General features: G+C 44.0%; 1 protein-coding gene across 3 annotated transcripts in view; it reads right to left on the bottom strand.

The window, feature by feature from the left end:
* Positions 1-20,906, bottom strand: part of CARF (calcium responsive transcription factor) — a 39,088-nt gene that overhangs the window by 7,006 nt on the left and 11,176 nt on the right. For all 3 annotated transcript variants that reach the window (XM_066575428.1, XM_066575427.1, XM_066575429.1), the window contains 11 exons: positions 18,263-18,376; positions 16,910-17,003; positions 14,269-14,407; positions 11,247-11,331; positions 10,301-10,490; positions 8,910-9,030; positions 7,986-8,129; positions 5,641-5,871; positions 4,871-5,033; positions 2,728-2,803; positions 1,188-1,303 (listed from right to left, as the gene is read on the bottom strand). In XM_066575428.1, the coding sequence (XP_066431525.1) occupies positions 1,188-1,303; positions 2,728-2,803; positions 4,871-5,033; positions 5,641-5,871; positions 7,986-8,129; positions 8,910-9,030; positions 10,301-10,490; positions 11,247-11,331; positions 14,269-14,407; positions 16,910-17,003; positions 18,263-18,376 (1,473 nt within the window). The remainder of the gene's footprint in view (positions 1-1,187; positions 1,304-2,727; positions 2,804-4,870; positions 5,034-5,640; positions 5,872-7,985; positions 8,130-8,909; positions 9,031-10,300; positions 10,491-11,246; positions 11,332-14,268; positions 14,408-16,909; positions 17,004-18,262; positions 18,377-20,906) is intronic.

Below are 20,906 nucleotides of genomic sequence, written 5' to 3'. Positions count from 1 at the left end.
TCCTATGGATAGGGGATAACTTGCAATCTTGATACAATCCCTTTAATAAAGAGGGGCACATGAAAGAGGGTCCACATATTCACTGACTTATAAGGGGACAGTGACCACACACATCAAATATTTATGGCGTATCCTATTGATATGACGTAAATGTTTATTTGATTATCTGTACACAGTGCAGATCTTTGCTGCAAACACAGAACAAAAACAACAAGTCCAGCTAGCAGTCAGTACAGACACGCCTATGGTTGTGGGGAATATCCACACTTAGGGCTCATGTCCACGGGGAAAAGAAGAATTAAAATCCGCAGCGGATTTTAACTCTTCTCCTGCCCGCGGATCCGCACCCCATAGGGATGCATTGACCACCCGCGGGTAGATAAATACCCGCGGATCGTCAATAAAAGTGATTTTAAAAAAAATGGAGCATGAAAAAATCTGGACCATGCTCCATTTTCATGCGGGTCTCCCGCGGGGACGGCTCCCGCGGGCTTCTATTGAAGCCTATGGACGCCGTCCGGATCCGCGGGACACAAAAATCACATTTTACTTACCCGCTCCGGTTCTTCTCTTCGGCGCCGCGCCATCCTCTCTCAGCCGCAGCCGGATCATTTTGCTTCGGCCCGGCGCATGCGCGGGGCACGTCACCGACGTCATCGTGCACATCCGCCGAGCCGAAGAATGAAGATCCGGCCGCGACGAGAGAAGATGACGCCGCCGCGAAGAGAAGAAACGGAGCGGATGGGAGGTGAGTTTATTGTCATTTATTTGTATTTTCAGCGCTCATGTCCACGGGGCAGGAGGGACCCGCTGCAGATTCTACATGTAGAATCCGTAGCGGGCCCGATTTTCCCCGTGGACATGAGCCCTTAGGCTGGATTCAGACGAACGTATATCGGCTCGGTTTTCACGCAGAGCAGATATACGGCGTCTCTCTCTGCAGGAGGGGAGCCTGGAAGAGCCAGGAGCAGTGCTCTGAGCTCCCGCCCAGGGTGGAGAGGAGGCAGAGAGGGGGCGGGAGCTCAGTTCCTGCTCCTGGCTCTTCCATTCTCCCCCCTGCAAATGAGGACACCGTATATCGGCTCGACGTGAAAACCGAGCCGATATACGGTCGTCTGAATCCAGCCTTATGGTTATATCCCTTTAACTTAACAACGATTTTAGTAAATGCCAATTAAATCACCAACCTGAAGCTGTGCAAAGATTTTGGGTTGTAATGAGGTTAATGAAGAGATCAGCTGGGCTGTATCCTGACATTCATCTTCATTAGAAGCGTTCTGAACTTTTATCAAAGAATCTTGTTCTAAGAAGCAAAACACAGACAGCAATTGTATAAATTGTTAATCCATTCCTATTACAAACCGCATTAAATGACACTGAGCTTGTGTGCACATTCTACATATAGACTCAAGAAATCTACTCTTCTCAGAATTCACTTGTGCATTTGAAAACACATTACTGCAATGCATAAATGTGGGACGTCCCTGCAGACAACTGTTGTGCCGATGCTGGCTGTTATGGAGAAGGAACTGGGACTCCAACTGCGATAGAGAGAACTGCATGCTATGGGAGTGCTGCTATGGCTATTGTGGGCCATTGTGACTTGTACTGCAATGGTGTACTCCTACTGAAGTCAACAGGAGTCATACAAGGGTGAATGCAGAACACAGCACTTATTTAATAAGAGAAGCAAATTAAAGTCATGGGACAACCCCTTTAATTAATATATCTTAAATAAAGTGAAAATTTTGAGCAACTCTGTTTATACCCAGGACTGCGATGGTAACGAGAGGGCATCCGCTACGTTTCACCACCAACACAGAAAGGGGTTCTTTACTGTAAGAGCAGTGAGACTGTGGAACTCTCTGCCTGAGGATGTGCTGATGGCAAAATCCATAGAGGAGTTTAAAAGGGGACTTGATGTCTTTCTAGAGCGGAAGGATATTACAGGATATAAATCTTAGGTTAATTGTCAATCAGGGTATACAGGAAGGTAGGAACTATTAGGAGTTGATCCAGGGAACAGTCTGATTGCCATTAGGGAGTCGGGAAGGAATTTTTCCCCCAAAAGGGCTAGTTGGCTCCTGCTCTTGGGGTTTTTGCCTTCCTCTGGATCAACAACACAGGAGGATAAAACAGGCTGAACTAGATGGACATTGCCTTCATTCGGCCTTACATATTACGTTACTATGTAACTCTAAATGAGGTCCTTGAGGCCAGTTGACCAGTTGCCCACCCTTAGGTCCAATATAATCGCTTGAGTAATCACTCAAAAAAGTGATTATGGGCGACTGTTGTCCCGTGTAAACACAAGGCCCGACAGGCAAGTGGGTGACAATCTTTCACTTGTTGGAGTTACATGGATTTATATGACCTTTTATATGCTGCTGCCAGCCCCATTAAAAACAATGGAGCTGCGATGCGAGATCTCACAGCCAGATAGAGCATGCTGTGATTTGTTTCCCGCAACGTGGTGCCATACGGCAAAGCATCGCTCACGTGTGTGACCCATTCAAAAGAATGGGGTTCATATTTGTGCGTCTCAAAACGCACAAATCTCGCATGATTTTCTCGCCCGTGTGAAGCCAGCCCATGTCTTCTTCTGCTGAGTATGCTAAACATTAAACATAAGAGATTGATATGCCAAGTTATTCATAAAACTTACACTACAATATGCCGTATAGATACGTCCAACCGAGTAAAAAAAAGAATACAAATACAGCCTACCTTCAATAGAGGAAGATTCAAATGTCACCGTAACCATTTCATTAAGAATGTTCCCACTGTCAGGACTCCAGTGAACCTTTAAGTACATGAAACAGGTAAGTATGAAATACAGTATATTACGTCTGTACCAAGAGGTTAAATGTTTAAAGTGGTCTAATCTATGCTGAGACAATCGTTGAACCCCTTATACCCACACAGGTTTTCAATGTTAAAGGGCCAACATGAAATCCCCTGCTCATACGCCCTATTAGGACATATGAATGTTAGAGTAGGGTCCCCTGCTTGGAACCCCACCTCTATATTCCAGAACGAAGTGCCATTCAGTAATAGTGGCTCCTGCCATAGCGGACCGTTTGCTGTTCGGTTATTACAGACAGCCAATCATGTTAATAGTTGTCCTGTAATACTACATTTCCCCTACAGCGGTAAATGTCAGGCTGGCCACAGCTTACCCCAGCATATCCAGCTGTTTGCCTGGGCTGCTGAAAGTGGGAGAGTCAGGGCAATTAACTGACTTCCTCATGCACCACATTCTTAAGGGGGATGTACATTTAAGGGCCAAGCACTTTTAAAATTTTTTTTTCCCCATTGTTACTTCTCACGTGCCATAAGTTTTATTTTCTTAATGATATAGCTGTGCAAGGGCTTGTTTTTTCAATGGCACCATTTTGGAGTACATATAATTTATTCATCAGCTGTTGTTATTTTTATTTATTTTTTTTTTTTTTTAGAGAAAAATGTAAGCAAACCAATCAATTTCAACATTGATTTTTAGAGGTCTATCTTGTCGCTCCTTACTGTGCTGTAACAATAACCAGTGCTCCTATGGGGTGTTACCATTGTGATGGTGCCAAATATGTATTTTTTTCAGAGAACCAATAAAAAAAAAATAATGTTTTCTTTTAGGCTTTTATGTGGGTTGGGGGTTTATTAAACCTTATGTGGAGTTTATTTTTCCTTCTCCATCACACTTTTTTTTTCCCCAGGCGGATTTCAAATCTGTGCAATGAGATCTATGCCGTAGTTTCAGGACAAAGATTTACAGCAAATGTGACGAGGATTTCACATCAAATCCAAGTCATAAACTAGTGTCTGAAAATGGCCTAAACAAGAAAAATAAAAAATCGTGGGGCAGGCGATCCACATCTCTTGCCCTTGGTGAATTATCATCCTGGATACTCTTTGGCATTTTGTATTTTAAGGTTATGTAAGACATAAAATAAATAACCAACAGTTTTATAAAGCCTAATGTATTTTTTCATACAACAGGCTTTATGGCTAGTCAAACTACTAACGACCACTTGTCTGTTTGTATGTATGTAAGTATGTGCGTGAGTGAGTCTCATAGCTCGGCTCCGTGGCGACGTTATGGCAGGTCCTAACACACTGAGAATACAACTAAGCCGCTATTATGTCAGACATAATTCTAGCAGTCCTGACAGAACACACTGACCTACCTCCACCACAGAGATCTGGTGGGCTGATGGACCAGTGGTGATGTCACTGCTGTGGGAGGAGCCAAGCTGTGTTTGTCTTGTGTGGTAATCAAGCTGCTGTGTGTGGAGATCATAATTCATGTACCACGTAGCAGAGCTGTGTGGCGCATTGCTCCACCAGAAACACTGGTGCTATAATTTCCTACACTACTCAGCAGTCCTGACAGAACATATTTGTCTACTACAGAGATCCGGTGGGCTGAAGGACCCGTGGTGATGTCACTGCTGTGGGAGGAGCCAAGCTGTGTTTGTCTTGTATGGTGATCAAACTACTGTGTGTGTACACTGGTACTATAATGTCTAGAGATGAGCGAGCATACTCGCTAAGGGCAATTACTTGAGCGAGCATTGGCCTTAGCGAGTACCTGCCCGCTCGGAAGAAAAGATTCGGGTGCTGGCAGGGGGCGGGGAGCGGCGGGGGAACAGATGGGAGATCTCGCTCTCCCTCTCTCCCCCCTGCTCACTCCTGCAACTCACCGCTCACCCGCGACGGCAGCCGAACCTTTTTTTCCAAGCGGGCAGGTATTCGCTAAGGACAATACTTGCTCGAGTAATTGCCCTTAGCGAGTATGCTCGCTCATCTCTAATAATGTCCTAATAATTACTAATCTACTTATAATCTCCACTATATTTTTGTCTTCTCTTACTGGTCTTGGAATAGTTTCACATTTATAGATGAGCTCTCCATTTCCCAGGGCTTTCTGCACTTCATGGATGTGGTTCTTCAGGTCATTCACAGTTGGGAAGTAGGTCAAATTATGCCGTTCTGGGATTTCATCTGGCTTGAAGAGCTCTCGCTCCACAAATTTCCTAATGTGAAGAAAGAGAGTAATGAGAAATAATACAGGATAACTAAAGAAATAGACACTTTCAACTTTTTATAGAAACCAAAGTATTATTGATGTAACCAAAGTACTTATCCTTTTTTTTTTTTTTTTTAGCATAGGTCTAAGCGTGTATGACTAACTTTTAAGTGTTCCATGTGTAAGCCTTTTCATCAACACGATTCACTTGCTCCTTGGCTACAGGGTTCTCCCAGAACATCCCCCTTTGCATGAACAACCAGTGTTGTGACATTTGCTGCTCCACATGGATTCATGTGATGCGGACGTCACGAAAAGCTGCAAAATCTTTCATCCCAACTCTACGCTATTAAACAGGTAGACACACAATTTGTGTAACGGTCTTTGGTTCTATCTAATGTTGACAGTGCCTATGTCTTTTATAGCAGCCCTGTATATTTATTATAAAGTCAAAGAATTGTCCACTAAGAGTTATACTGCTTGGACCTATATGCAAAAACATTTGGTACTTGCCATAGAAAGCATCGTGTGCTCAATCTGTACCATACAAACTACATCACAACTAAGATTCATCTAGGATCCATTGTATGGTGTCCGGCCCATGCGGTATTTACCTCAGCTGTTTCCTGACAGCATAAACCTCATGAATGCCTTTCTCCACCAACTCGCAGATTTTCTCAGCCACACAAGGATGCAGACGAGAGGGTAGGGTAGAGTTCTCCTCACCAATCAGCTCATCCTCTTCCTCATTAGGTGGCTGAAATGACGTGGGTGAGGAAGAAAAACAACCGGGATCCAGACTGTGATACTGATGTGCTTCCTGGTCGGGTAGCTGGACGTACCATCTGCGGGATAAATAAATCACAAAAATTAAAGAAAAACAGCCTTACCATGATTGTATGACAACTCAGTAATAGTTGATGAAACCATATTTTTAGTTTATTTATTAACAAGAACATTTTTTTTAGGCGAGGATGCGTTCTTGATCTCTGCAATCCATGGTAGAGATAAGCAAGGAGTTAAAGGGGTTGTCCCGCGCCGAAACAGGTTGTTTTTTTTTTCAACCCCCCCCCCGGTCGGCGCGAGACAACCCCGATGCAGGGAGGTAAAGAAAGCTTACCGGAGCGCTTACCTTAATCCCCGCGCTCCGGTGACTTCAATACTTACCGCTGAAGATGGCCGCCGGGATCCTCTGTCTCCGTGGACCGCAGCTCTTCTGTGCGGTCCATTGCCGATTCCAGCCTCCTGATTGGCTGGAATCGGCACGTGACGGGGCGGAGCTACACGGAGCCTGCATTCTGCACGAGCGGCTCCATAGAAGACTGCAGAAGACCCGGACTGCGCAAGCGCGGCTAATTTGGCCATCGGAGGGCGAAAATTAGTCGGCACCATGGAGACGAGGACGCCAGCAACGGAGCAGGTAAGTATAAAACTTTTTATAACTTCTGTATGGCTCATAATTAATGCACAATGTATATTACAAAGTGCATTATTATGGCCATACAGAAGTGTATAGACCCACTTGCTGCCGCGGGACAACCCCTTTAATAACAGATCAATAATCTCTTTTACATCAATTTTCAATATTATCCATGATCTAATTATACAAAAAGCTGAACTGATGCCTTCAGATATCCATCTCTGGTTCATACTGTTCATTAATGAATTTCTTAAAGCATCACTTTAATTGCAAAATGACATCAAGTATGGATAGGCGCAAGTAGCATGCTAGACAGAAACCACACCATGCCTGAAGGGACTTGTGTTTGGGTGCTATTAACTAGAATAGGACCCATGTAGGGGGCTCTTTGGGCATCGTACCATTTGCTCAGGAACTGTACCTTCCAGCGTGCTAACTGAGTCTCTCCATACCTGTCGTAAGATTAGACAGGGGATCACAAGACACTTGGCATGTTACATGGAGATGCATCATAAGGAAAGGGAATTAGCTAGACTGATCTGATTCAACAGGATCGTCTAACATTTCATCCACTGTCCTGAATTTTTCTCAAAAACTACGAAGAAAGCCTTCCTGAAATTTTGTAGTAAGAAGAGTCAATGTATGGGAGATATATATATATAAATAATTTCCTTATATCCTAGTACGACCTCTGTAATGTGGCCCAAAAAAGTTGATATTCTAAGCACAGAAAAATGGTATCATGTATTTATTTCTTTTACATGCCCAATAAACAGCAAGGGAAATCAGATGTGGCATCCCCAAATCTGTCCATACGATTGTAGGATGGGTAGTAAAGATAGCCAGTTAGAAGAACTCGAATTGTGGCAGCCACTTTTAGAGGCAGATATATATGCTTCCCTGTTCCTCTTACCAGAATATAACCATTGCACTTATTGGCAGGCATGCATCTAGTGATGTGATGGGAGGAAAGTCAAAACAAAAAAAAATACATTTACCTGTTTGATATTTTACCATTTACCTCTACTATTTATTGCACAATTTTATATGTGCTTTTATTGGTACATTAATGGGAATCACAGGCAAGCATGAACCCGGACAGATATACACACAACCACCTTGGATGTTTTATTCCGAATGAACACACTTGGAGTTCAGTGCCAAATCAAACTTCAAAGTCACAGGGGTAGGCTGCACCAGCTTCTCCCTGCCCACAGCATATAGACTGGCAGCTCTCTCCCTATATACAAAAGGGGAGAGAGTGGTCACTCTGCATCATGCAGGCTGGGAAAGGCTGCTGCAGCTCACCTCCATGACTCAGTGCCAAATCAAACATCCAAGTTTGTTGACTCTGAAGTACCGCAGTGTTTCATAATAAATCGCTCATGGGGGCACTTTCACATAGCTGTCCTGGGTTCACGTTGCCCAAACCTGGTGACAGGATCCCGTTAATGCTGCACCCCACTAGTGTTTTACATTGTAGTCAGCAGGTATGGAACAAGTTATGTGAGAGTTGCGCACACATGAAGGTTATCATACCTGAGAACGCCCTCATTTGCTTCTAAATCCTTTTTTAATAATTTAAATGCCGTTTCTTGCTCCAATTTAATCAATTTCTTGTCAATCTTCGGATCTGTAGGAACTCGATAAGAAGGGAATTTCTTCACCTTTTTGATGTATATCCTAAAAAAGGTTGTGTAAGTAATTTTACTATTACAAATAAAACATAATACTATTTTCATTAGCTAAATATATAAGGCAGATATATTAACACACTGTTTCTGTATCACAAAGTTATATGGAGGTACACTACATCATACTAAGCCACGGCTCCATACCACTTCTCCCCAAATGAGGCTGCACCCCCACAGTCTAGCATTTATCAAACCTCTCCTGGAGATATAGTAAATGCAGATTGTTGGAAAGTCCTAAGCCCTGGCCTAGACACAACATGTGGATTATATTATCATAGTATTCGTGGCCATGATGGAAAATGAATGAATGACAACGAAACCATACAACAATACATAGTACATTCAACATGGTAAAGATCATTCTCTGGAACACTCTTGAGTATAGCACTAGAGATGAGCGAGCACGCTTGGTTAGGGAAATTACTCGAGCGAGCATCAGCATTTTCAAGTAACTGCCTGCTCGTCCGAAAAGATTCGGGGGGCGATGGGGGGGGGGGGGGGAGATCTCTCTCTTACCCCCGCTCACCCCTGCTCCCCCTCGCAACCCACCGCTCATCCTGTACATAGGTTTCTTCTCCATAACTAAAGATCACTTAATAAGATATAAATGTAACTTTTGGAAATCTAGACCGGGCGTGACGAATGTACAATGATATGTGTTTTTCTACATATAAGCCCTAGGACCTTTGATAATTAAAAAAAAAAGATAGATGGACATGTCTATTTTCAGGCTTACAAACTATGCTACTATATTACTCAGAGTACCCACCTTGCTGGACATGTTGCTTTATACATTTGCCCATTAGTACTGTCAGTCTCTACACTCTTCTTGGGCTGCGATCCTTTTCTTCTTGGTCCATACTGACACTCCATTACAATGGCTCTGCTTCCTGAAAGGACAACAATTACATCTGAAGCACATTTGTTTAAAGCATACCTCTGGACGTTTAGAAGGCTTGTCTCAAGACGTCAACATCTTCACATATGTCCCATTAGGGCATGAGGCTGCCATAGTGGTTCCCTTGCTTGCTGTCAGATGTTGCATTTCCATTTTTGCCATGGTTGGCCACAGAAGGAGAAATGTATGGCTAGAAAGGACTTCCATGGTCACAGTCCTAACACCCTTACATTGGTCTGTTGTCAGACCAATATAAGGGTGTCAGGATTGTGTACCAAGGCAGTTATAAACAGGACCACTGTCTCCCCTGAATGACCCATGGAACCAGTAGGGAAACGCATTGGGAGCCTCCCTTTTAGAGATGGTGACTTGAGTCCAGGGTATAACAGCAGACAGGTGAGGGGTAGCTACGAAGAAGTAGGGTCGCTTTTATCAGAGCAGTAACACTACTTGCAGGTAGAAAGGAATAGCAGCAAAAAAAGGGACAGTGTAAATTGGCTCCTGCGTTTTTTACCCTACTTATCTTGAAAACAGTGATGGTCCCTCAGAAACACTTACCCTGAAGAAGGATTCATCAAATCGTGAGGTGAGCTTCTCTGGGAGTTTATTATATTTATATTACTCTTCTGATTGGAACCATTGACTTACATCACATGATTTATATTTATATGGAAGACACAATTTGAGTTGGTCAATTTGATAAGTTTTTGTACATTGTATTTCTAAGGGGTTTTAAACCATAATAAAGGTTACTATTTACAGTGGGATTTTTTTCTGGCTGTGACTGAGCAAGTGCATGTCTCTATAAAGGGCTAAGAGACATTTTGACAATGTGCCAGGTGTCTAAAGGTCTATTTACACGGGACGATGATGCCCGACACTCGTCCCTGTCTTTCCTCACTCCCGTGCTCCTGCTAGCAGAGTTGGATTGTTCACGGAGCGGCCAGCAGGGGCGCAGGGTAGTGCAGGAGATTTCTCCTCTCGCTCTCCCACCCCCCTCCATTCACATAACACAGCGGCCGTTCACTACTGAACGGCCGCTATTTAAACTGAACGACGAGCGATGAGCTTCATCGCTCATCGTTTATGCAGCAAATTCTAAAAGGCAGAGATTTGGTCAACGCCATCCTTTCTGTGAAATGGTAGAGTAGTCTCACCCTGAGCGACTGCCTGGGGATATTGAAAGGAAGTGAGAACCATCCGGGTGACAGAAAACAAAGCTTCACACATGTTCAGAACCCATATAGAGCTACATTGTGTACCTGCATTAATAAAAGGGATTCCATCATATGGGACATACTGCGACTTCCACATTAGCCGAGTGGCTGGCTTGGCTGGGCTTGGTGACTGTCTGGTCCCCCACACACTCATTGTGTGTTGCTTGTGAAGACCCAAAATATTCATCAGTTCAGCCTTACTCAGACAGTAACCACGGTATGAATCTCCGATTTTCTGAAATGAATGAATGCCAATAGAAAAAGTCAAGCAATCTGACCAGCTCATTCTTCTGACATAACAATATAGTTTTCTACTGTAACCTGCAGTTTAAGCGTATTGGCCAGACCACTTACATGGCTATTTGAGCTGTTGTGCCAGTAAATGTATTATTTTTATAGTTTTCATGTATGTACTGTCAATCAAAATGTGATTGTTCTCAGTAAGGGTCCTTTTACATGGGCAGATAAATCTTTCAGATTCCCGCGATCCTAGAAACATGAACGATTGTCGTTTCGTCTAAATACATTCACTGACTGAAGACAAATGACAATTCGTTGGCTCATTGCTCATCGTTCATAAAAACTGAACAGCGATCGGCTCGTGTAAACAGGCAGTTGTTAATTTATGAAAGACTGCCTGTTTACTGGGAATGGAGGTGGGCAAGCCTGAACGATCCCTGGCCGGTCCACCTGCATTTACTAGCGATGATCGTTCCTGTGTAAAAGCACAGTAGCGATCAACACTGGGATGACTGTTGGGCATCAGTTCCTGACAGGTCCATCCCACATAAGAGACCCCTTAGATAATAATGCAGTTGAATTCAAAATTGTCCAAACAGACAACATGAAGCCAATCTGTCCACTTCAAAAATTATGACTTTTAGATACCATCTAACAATAGATGCCAAACTATACTAAAAGCCACAAATATCTACATACCATATGAATAATAATTAAATGTCATGCTGCAACTTTACCAAATTCAGCTTACCTCACAACTCCTAAGACGGCGAGCCCAAACAGGAATATTTGGAGGAAGTGGTTGAAGAGGTTTCGGAAACTGTTCTGCAGATAACCTGAAAAGCAACACGTTTTATAGAGTTTATAACAGTTTTCTTTACATAAGCTGTAAGGGTGCATTTATATCAGAGTGTGAGATATTGGTCCGTGAAGCAATTTTTTTTCTTGTTGCCATAGGAAACAATAGGCAATTTTGAGAAAAAAAAATGCCCAAAAAAGGGCATGCAGCAACCTTTTAATCTCAGACCATCAGTCTGAGGAAAAATAAAAAAACTTAAAAATAAAATTGCTTAAGTGTTCTGTTCATGCGCAATATCTGACCACATCACAATCGGTCAGATATCACGTGTGAAAATCACCCATGTGAATGCACCTTAACCCATTCCCGCTGCAGGGCGTAAACTTACGTCCTGGAGATAGCGCGGGATCACATATGATCCAGCGCTATCCCGAAGCGGGAGCCGGCTGTCAGTCACAGCCGGCGTCTCGCTGCAGCAGCGGGGGGACATCGGAGATGCGCCTGCCACTTTTAACCCCTTCCCTGCCGCGATCTAAGTAGATCGCGGCAGGGGAAGAGTTCACAGCGGGAGCGCGGCTCCCTCTGTGTCTCCGGCCGGAACTCGCGAGGTCATCGCGAGAGCCCGGCCTGTCACCATGGCAACAGGACGCCAGACACGCCTATTGCCTATGCCTGAGATCGCTGTATGAGCGATAAGGCATGAGAGAGCAGTAGCTCTGCCATGCCTTATACCAGCGATCATCAGGGCAGTAGTTAAAGTCCCTCAGAGGGACACAAACAGTGTGAAAAAAAGAAAGATTTAAAAAATGAATTAAAAAGAATGTAAAAAAAAAAAGAGTAAAAAAAACATTTTTTATGCTTTTTCTCAGATTAGCATAAAAAAAAAAATAAAACCCCACATATTTGGTATTGTCGCGTCCGTAACGATGCGTACAATAAGTTGCACATGCTTTTGATTGTGCACCGAAAAAAAACGCTAAAAAAAAGCTAAAAAACTGAGGCAAAATGCTCATTTTTAGCATTTTGCCTCACTAAAAACGCAATAAAAGTGATCAAAAAAGTCGTATGTACGCTAAAATGGTACCAATAAAATCTACAGCTCGTCTCGCAAAAAATAAGCCCTCATAGAGCTCTGTACATCAAAAAATAAAAAAGTTACGTGACTTTGAATGCAGCAATTTAGAATAGAAAAAAGATTTCCAAAAAAAAGGGTTTTTATTGCAGAAAAGTGGGAAAACCTAAAAAAAATGTTAGAATTTTGGTATCGTTGTAACCGTACCGGTCTGCAGAAAAAATGGAAAGTCTCATTTATGCTGCATGATTAACGGTGTAAAAAAAAAATAAAAAAATCTATGGCAGAATTAATGCGTTTTCTCTCTCTGCTATCATTAAAAAAAAAAAAAAATTTACAATATAGTCTATGTACCCAAAATTGGCATCGATAAAAACTACAGTTCGCCACGCAAAAAACAAGCCCTCATACGGCCGCGTCCACGGAAAAATAAAAAAGTTATGGCTTTTGAAAAATGGAGATGGAAAAATACCAAAAAAATCGCTTGGTCCTCAACGCCAAAATAGGCCATGTCATGAAGGGGTTAAAGGAAGACAACATTGAAAATCAGACTTTGATTAAACACGATGGTGGCAATAGTAAAAGTTATTTCTGGTACAGACCCTTTAATCAGCCATCCATAGGATAGGTGATAAAAAGTCTGATGGGAGGGAGGAGGGAAATGTGTCTCACCACTTAGACCTTCACCAATCCCAAAAACTGGAGTCCCATGTCCTCCTCTCTGAGGTGTCACTAGAGTACTTCCCTCAGTGAGGAGAAGATTAAATGAAGCAGCGATTGCACATGTGTGGTGCAGCCCTATTCCTTTTTTAATGGGATTGGTGGAGCTAGTGAAGGGAGGGGTGACCATACACGTGCGTCCATCGCTCCTTTCAATCTGATGTCACTGTGGGTGGGAAAAGTGACTCTGCAATGATGAGACGAGGGGGTCCCCCATTCTCAGGATAAGTGGGGGTCTCAGCGATGAGACCCCCACCAATCAGACTTTTATCACCTATCCTATAGGTAGGTGATAAAAGTTAGTTCTGCTACAAACCCTTTACAATGATCAAACATGTAAGATAGATAATGGCTGGAAGTCCCAACTCTTCGAGCACTTGACTCAGGCCATTTTTTTTCAATGTGGAGAGAGGAATAAGCTGCTGCCAGAACTTTCTGGTAGCTGTTTATCTCCTGTGGTGAACAAAGAGCAGGCCTGTTGAAATCCAACAAGCACGACCCTTCTTTTCCTTGAAATATGGTGTCAGGGGAGACAACCAAATACTTAAGATAATTGGCTGAATCCACAAAAATAAGCAGATTCTGTCATCATTTATCTATAATGTGTAAGGGCACCTTTAGGCCGCCTGCAGATGGCTGGGTCGGATCCCACTCGCGCCCCTGCAGTGACCAGTGCGGCTCACCTGCTTCCGCATCTGCCCTGTGATGTCCCGGCTGCCGCCCAGCCAGCGCTTGCGAGACCCGCAGAGAAATAGAACGTGCCACGATTTGTTTTCTGCACGTGGTTTCCCGCGGACAAATCGTGCCTGTCTGCATAGGATTGCGTTTTGTAATTCAATCCTATGCAGGCGGGCACGGGCGGAAATTTTGCGGGAAATCTCGACGTGGAATTTCTGCCCGTGTGCAGGGGGCCTTACTGTAACTGTCAGCGAGCTCATATGCGTTATTGTTTTTTTCCTCTTTACTTCTCCATGTTTATAGTGATTTCCAATTCCTTTACCCGGTCTATGTAGCGCCGCAGTCACACTGGCATATTCTTGCATCTACACATTTGTTCCCATGACTGAATAGAAATTAAAACATTTCCAAAAAAAAGGTGATCTGTAGCTGCATTTTCCACTAGGACTATGCGATTATGATGACACAATGCAGCAGTAAGACATGATTTTTATAGTTTTCTACCTGGTGGGCGATTTCTTTGCTACATCAAGTCTAGTGTTGGATTGAATAATTAAGCTGGTGGTGTTTTCTGGCACGGCATTCCCCGAGACGTCCTGTACAGTCTGCAGAGTCTCTCTGGTCTGGTCGTGTTCTACAGACTCTTCAAATAAAAAAAACCACATTATTAAACAGTTATGGTCATCTTAACGTACAACCATTCATGTTCCTTAGAATAAAACTGGCTCCTTGGCCAGTGCATGTCGAATCTAATCCTTCTGTACCAAGTCAGGGCTGTTTAAATACCAGAGTGGGCCCAGTGCACAGGTATTAAAGCAGGTCCTGCCCTCCTCCACTATCACCCTGCCCCAAAAACATTTCTGTCAAAAAATAAAATAAAATAAAAAACACCCAGATTCCAGAGCCTGCTGCAGGCTGCACTTCTGCGTGGTTTCATGGCGGCCTTCACTCATGTCCAGATCTAGCGCCTGTCCAAGTACGTGACTATTGTTGCCAATCACTGAGCTTAACAGGTACGGAGACCGGTGACTGGCTGCAGCCGTCACTGTGTCCACAGGCATGTGACTGCTGGACCCAGAAGTGAGCGAAGACCACTGCAGTGAGGACACACACAGTAGTTGTGTACAGATTTTCATTATTTTTAGTCTGTATCCACGTCCCAAGGACACAGATACAGTTGCCATTGGTGCCACTGCCAGGGACCTTATGCAGAAGCAGAACCCATCCCGGTACAAATGAAGGGGCTGAGCTGTAGTATCAGACACAGGCCAAGGACAAGAGGGGGGTGCCATTTGTGCTCAAAAGCAGACCCCTCTGAACTCTAGCAGTAGTTATGAGAACTTTTCTATATCAGCATGCCAAGCTATGAGGAGTTTAAAAATCCCAGCATCTCCCCTCAAGACCTGTAAGCGGACTACAAGTTATTCACTATCACACTATGATCCACTAACATAGACTGACCATTTTAAAAGTTTTTAACCCCTTAACAATGATATACATCTGCGGTTGCCGGAGCAGGTGAGGGTTCCATACTCTGTGGGTACGGCTGTGTGAATCAACAAACACCCGCAATAGTTGCAATCAAAGCTAGCTCTGATCACGGGCATTTAAATCTTAGCAGATGGTATCCATCCTTCTCCACATCGTTTCCTCCTCCTGCAAAGTGATCACAGTATGCCCAAAGGTTACCATGGCAGCCATGATAACTTTATTCTATGGATCGGTACGATTACTACCATACCAAGACATTTAACTTTTTCAATTATTTTCTGCGGTCATCTTCTGCGCGCAATAACTTTTTTATTTTGCCTTTGACGTGGTTGAGCGAGGGCTCACTTTTTGCGGGGTGTCCTGTAGTTTCCGTTAATACTAATTCGGAATACATACGACTTTTTGATCGCTTTTTATTGCGCTTTTTCTGGGAAACAAGGTGACTGAAAAAGTGCATTTCTGGCATTCTTTATTTTTTTTTTTTTCGAACGACGTTCACCTTGCAGGGTAAATAATGTGCTACTTTGATAGATCGGACTTTTACGGACGCGGCGATATTAAATATGTATTTTTATCTTATGATCTAGATTCTTTAATTACAGATATGGCAAAAGGGGGGCGATTTAAACTTCTATTACTTTTTTTTTTTTTTACAAAAAACTTTATTGATCTTTTTTTTTAACTTTACTTTTAAGCCCCCCTGGGGGACTACAACATGTAATGCTTTGATCACTCCTGCAGTATGACGTAATGCTACAGCTTGATAAGCAGTCTCCCAAGGCAGCCCTGGGGCCTTTCAGAAGGCCCCGGCTGCCATGACACCTGCACGGCTCCCCCGATCACACCGCGGGGGGGTTGGGGTGTACGCTGTTCGAATTGACAGCGGCATTTAAAGGGTTAATAGCCGACTGCTATAGTCCATGGGTGTCAGCTGTAGTAAACAGCTGACACCTGCACTGTATGAAGAGAGGTCGCCCCGCAGAAATGTATGTCCTAGAGCAGGAAGCGGTTAAGACTAACCTGTGGCAGGTCTTCATGAGCTGAAATGAAAATATTTCAGTATACAATATACTGGAATAAAGAAAAAATCCAAAGTCAAGTCGCCCAAGTCTGACAAGTAACCATGGCCACCCTCACACATGCGCTTTTTACCACGATACAACGCTCCCATTAATTTCAATGGGTCCTTACAGACCTGCGCTCAAACACGGCATTTTCTAACGCCACAATTTTTGAGCGTTGCCTGCTCTATTTTGGCACGTCTTCACAATGATGGGGTGTGTTGAAAACGGCAGTAAAAATTGCAACAAAATGCTGCGATTGCAATTACGGTGTTTTGCCAGTGCTGTTTGTAGAAGTGGCCTTACCCTCAAAAAATAAATTGAGTAAAAAGTGATAGAAAAGACGTGTGCCCCATAATGGTAGCAATAAAAACCACAGCTCACCCCATAAAACACAGCCCTATAAACAGAAACATAATGTTATGGGCAGCAGACAGTAATTCTTTCATTTCTTTTAAAGTTTTTTTAAATTTTTTTAATAACTAGCTAAATCTAAAAGCGATATAAATTCTGCCCGAGGGTGAGCAGCGAGCTGTGACATCACCCACGTGTGCGCCCATTCAGAAGGCAGTCCTCCCATCACTCGCGGTTACCTTGAGGAATAAGAAGCTGGGCTGTAGTCTGGTTGGAGGGAATCACATTGACATGAAACACTTGTCCGCTCTCCGACTCACTGGCCAAGATCATCTTCACCAAACAGAAAAAAGAATAAGTGAAAACATCCGTAATACACAACAATCCGTGTAAACACAGCACTTCTTATTAATACACCGCAGCAGGTATTTCTGTCCACAGAGAATCTGACTGACGTTTGTGCAGCAGAACAGTCATAAAAGGAACTAGAGATGAGCGAGCGTACTCGCTAAGGCACATTACTCAAGCGAGTAGTGCCATTTTCAAGTACATGCCCACTCGTGCCAAAAGATTTGGGGGCCGGTGGGGGTGAGCGGTGAGTTGCAGGAGTGAGTATGGGGGAGGGGAGATCTCTCCCCCCCTCCCCCGTTACCCCCTGCCGGCCCCCGGATCTTTTGGCACGAGCAGGCATGCACTTGAAAATGGCACTACTCGCTCGAGTAATTTGCCTCAGCGAGTACGCTCGCTCATCTCTAGAAGTAACGCTTTGTGTAAATTTGCTTTATTGAACAAGAAGTGATGGTGTACAGGGCAAAAATCACATTGGTTGATACTTCTGAGGTAAAATGAAAGCTGCGCTGTGATTGGTTGCTATTTCTTACACTGCTGAGGTAACATGAAAGCTGCGCTGTTATTGGTTGCCATTTCTTATATAGCTGAGGTATAATGAAAGCTGCGCTGTGATTGGTTGCTATTTCTTACACTGCTGAGGTAACATGAAAGCTGCGCTGTGATTGGTTGCCATTTCTTATATAGCTGAGGTATAATGAAAGCTGCGCTGTGATTGGTTGCTATTTCTTACACTGCTGAGGTAACATGAAAGCTGCGCTGTGATTGGTTGCCATTTCTTATATAGCTGAGGTATAATGAAAGCTGTGCTGTGATTGGTTGCTATGGGCACCCCAGATTTTCTTTTGGACATCTTTCATAACAGTGCGGTGCGGGGCTCATTTTTGTGGCCCACTTTGTATATTCCAGGACTGCTATTCATAAAAATGGCTGTGCAACACACAGATATTAAATAGGAACAGAAGTCATAAACAGTCCTTTCATAGGAAACGGTTTGCTTTACCATAGATTCCCATACAGGCATAGTTGGTGGCAGACAATGAGGCAAATGTCACAGATTTTCACAGCCCTTTATCTCGCAGGGGTTGAAGTCGGCACCAATATGTGCAGCAACATCCATATGAAATGGGGATTTAAAAGCAGATTAGAGACATGTCTGCCACCCTTGGACTCAGTCCTCTGCTCTTCCATGTAATCCATCATGGCCATGAAGAACATATATATCAAATCATACAATAACTCACCATTTGAGGACTGGTGCCAGACAGTGCCTGAATCTCATAATGGATGGCATTCCCGTCTTCATCTATGAAGTGGTATTGTTCAGTAAGTGTTGAGATCTGCTGCTGTGAGGCATCCTAAGGGCAAAACATATACAGATATAGCAAACGTCATATTTAAGGTCTTACATACAATGATGCGGCAAACTTGCAATCGACATATAACACGTTACATGCCACTGAAAATGTCAGGTCAATAATAACAGTATGTAACGTGTTAAACGTCAAGTTAAGGTTTGCTACATCTGTGTATTCAGTAAACGTGCGAGTGTGATAAAAAACACTAATTAAGTTTATGCCGGCTGATGCGATTTTCATCTGTTCACATGGTAGAAAACGAATAACATGACGACCTTCCCACCTGATTGCATGCGGGTAAACAGTAGGTTAAGGTCTGTTGGCATTGCTGGCAGATAACGCCCCAATCACATCTGCGGCAGTTTGGAGCCTCAGGCGCAGGTTCAGCACACAATCCCAGACGAAATAGCGCACCATGCTGCAATACTTGGTCTGGGAAGATTTCGGCCAGCACGCCAGGAGCCGCGGAGATCCTATTTTAGTCAATAGATTCTGTCTGGCGCTGTGTGTGTCTGGAGGGGTTCCAATATTTTTGTTGTTCGGCTCCAAGGACAGAGCTGAACAAAAGACATGGCACTGGAGGCTGGGCACAGATGTGAGTGCGTCTAATACTAGATATCAGCATGGTGACGTTATTTACGCAAGACCCTGTCCAGGCCATAGCTTTGCACACACAGAGAAGAAAAGCACTGGGTCTATGGGCACAATGTGAGATTTTGTTCAGAATTAACTCTTTGCAATCCAATTTTGGATTTAGGGTTTCCTAGGGGGCTTTCTCTTTCTGCCATTATACAATGGTGTCATCTGCTGGCTAGACCTAGTACTGCAGTATGTGACAAGCTCGAGAGGCCTCTGACAACAGAGCGGCCAGTAATATACAGTAAGAATACCCTGCTGGACGTCTTCCGACATTGGAGCTGTACAGCCTTCAAATTAGAATGTCTTTAGACGTCAGACAGTGGATTGGAAAGGGTTAAAAAAAATGTAAAACCAAGAAGATGTCCAGTGCAGGAGACTACATCCATATACCGTATATACTCGAGTATAAGCCGACTTTTTCAGCACATTTTTTATGCTGAAAAAAAAAAACCCTCAGCTTATACTCGAGTGCAGGTCTGTGCACCATTTCTTTCAATGGGGCTGCAGCGGCGGCCCCATTGAACGCAATGGTGCATGGACCTCACTCGAGTATAAACCCACCCTAGGCTTATACTGGAGTCAATAGGTTTTCCCAGTTTCTTGGAGTGAAACTTGGTGCCTCAGCTTATTCTCGGGTCGGCTTATATTATAGTATATACGGTACATCTAATGGGCACTTTATTAGAGACACTGATCCTTCCAAGATTTACACCCATGACCCTGGAGTGCAGCATAATATGTAGGCCTTAGTCACACGGGCGTTTTTTCACTCGATTTGCGCATCGCATGACGGATGCACATGCGCAAATCGCGTGACCGGCGCCGAAAAATCGGCCCAAAAAAATCGCCTGAAAATCTGCTCCTAGCCGCGTTTCATTAGAAACGGGCCGGAGCTGTCCAGCGCATTGCATTCAATGGAGACGGCAATACAGCCGCTCCATTGAAAGCAATGCGCTGCGGGCGAGTGTGGGATGAATTGTCGGGAAGGGGTTAAATATATAACCCCTTTCCTGCAATGCATCCTGAAAAGTGAAAAAATAAAAAAAATGTATGTACTTACCTGCTCCCGGCAGCTGGAGATCCCGGCGGCCGGCCTGCAGTGGGTGTGAAGGGGGTGTGACTCAGGCTTGCCCCTGATTGGCTCAGCGCTGAGCCAATCAGAAGCAAGTCTCAGTCACACCCATTCATGAATTCATGAATGGGTGTGACTGAGATCAGCCTCTGATTGGCTCAGGCTGAGCCAATCAGGGGCAAGCCTGAGTCACACCCCCTTCACACCCACTGCAGGACGGCCGCCGGGATCTCAGGCTGCCGGGAGCAGGTGAGCACATCCTTTTTTTTTATTTTTTCACTTTTCAGGATGCATTGCAGGAAAGGGGTTATATATTTAACCCCTTCCCGACAATTAACCCCGCGCACGCCGGCAGCCCATTGCTTTCAATGGAGCGGCTGTATTGCCGCTCCATTGAATTCAATGGGCAAACATCGTTCTTCTCTGCCACAGCTGTTCCAGCTGTGGCAGAGAAGAATGATTTGTCTTCTATATGTTCTCATTGGGGTCGGCGCTGCTGCCGCCGGCTCCATTGAGCGCATATAGAGAAGAGAACAGGAATCGCAGATCGCAGATAGGTGCGATCTGCGATTTCTGTTCTCTAATTTATCGGACGAGCGCATAAAAAGCGCTCATGTGTCCGATACCATTGCAAAGCAATGGTTTTAAAAAAAATCGCCGGACGCATGCGCATGCGCAAATCGCGGCAATAAACGCCCGTGTGACTGAGCCCTAAGTGATCAGTTTCTGTGTGAATCCAAATTAGAATGGGAAAATCAAGTGACCTGAGTGATTTGAATGAGCCCTAGTTATTGGTGCTAGACTAGCCGGGGTCATGAT

Source organism: Eleutherodactylus coqui, chromosome 8 (assembly GCF_035609145.1).
Source record: "Eleutherodactylus coqui strain aEleCoq1 chromosome 8, aEleCoq1.hap1, whole genome shotgun sequence".
Classification (NCBI taxonomy): Eukaryota; Metazoa; Chordata; class Amphibia; order Anura; family Eleutherodactylidae; genus Eleutherodactylus; species Eleutherodactylus coqui.
This window is presented reverse-complemented; position numbering and strand designations above follow the sequence as displayed.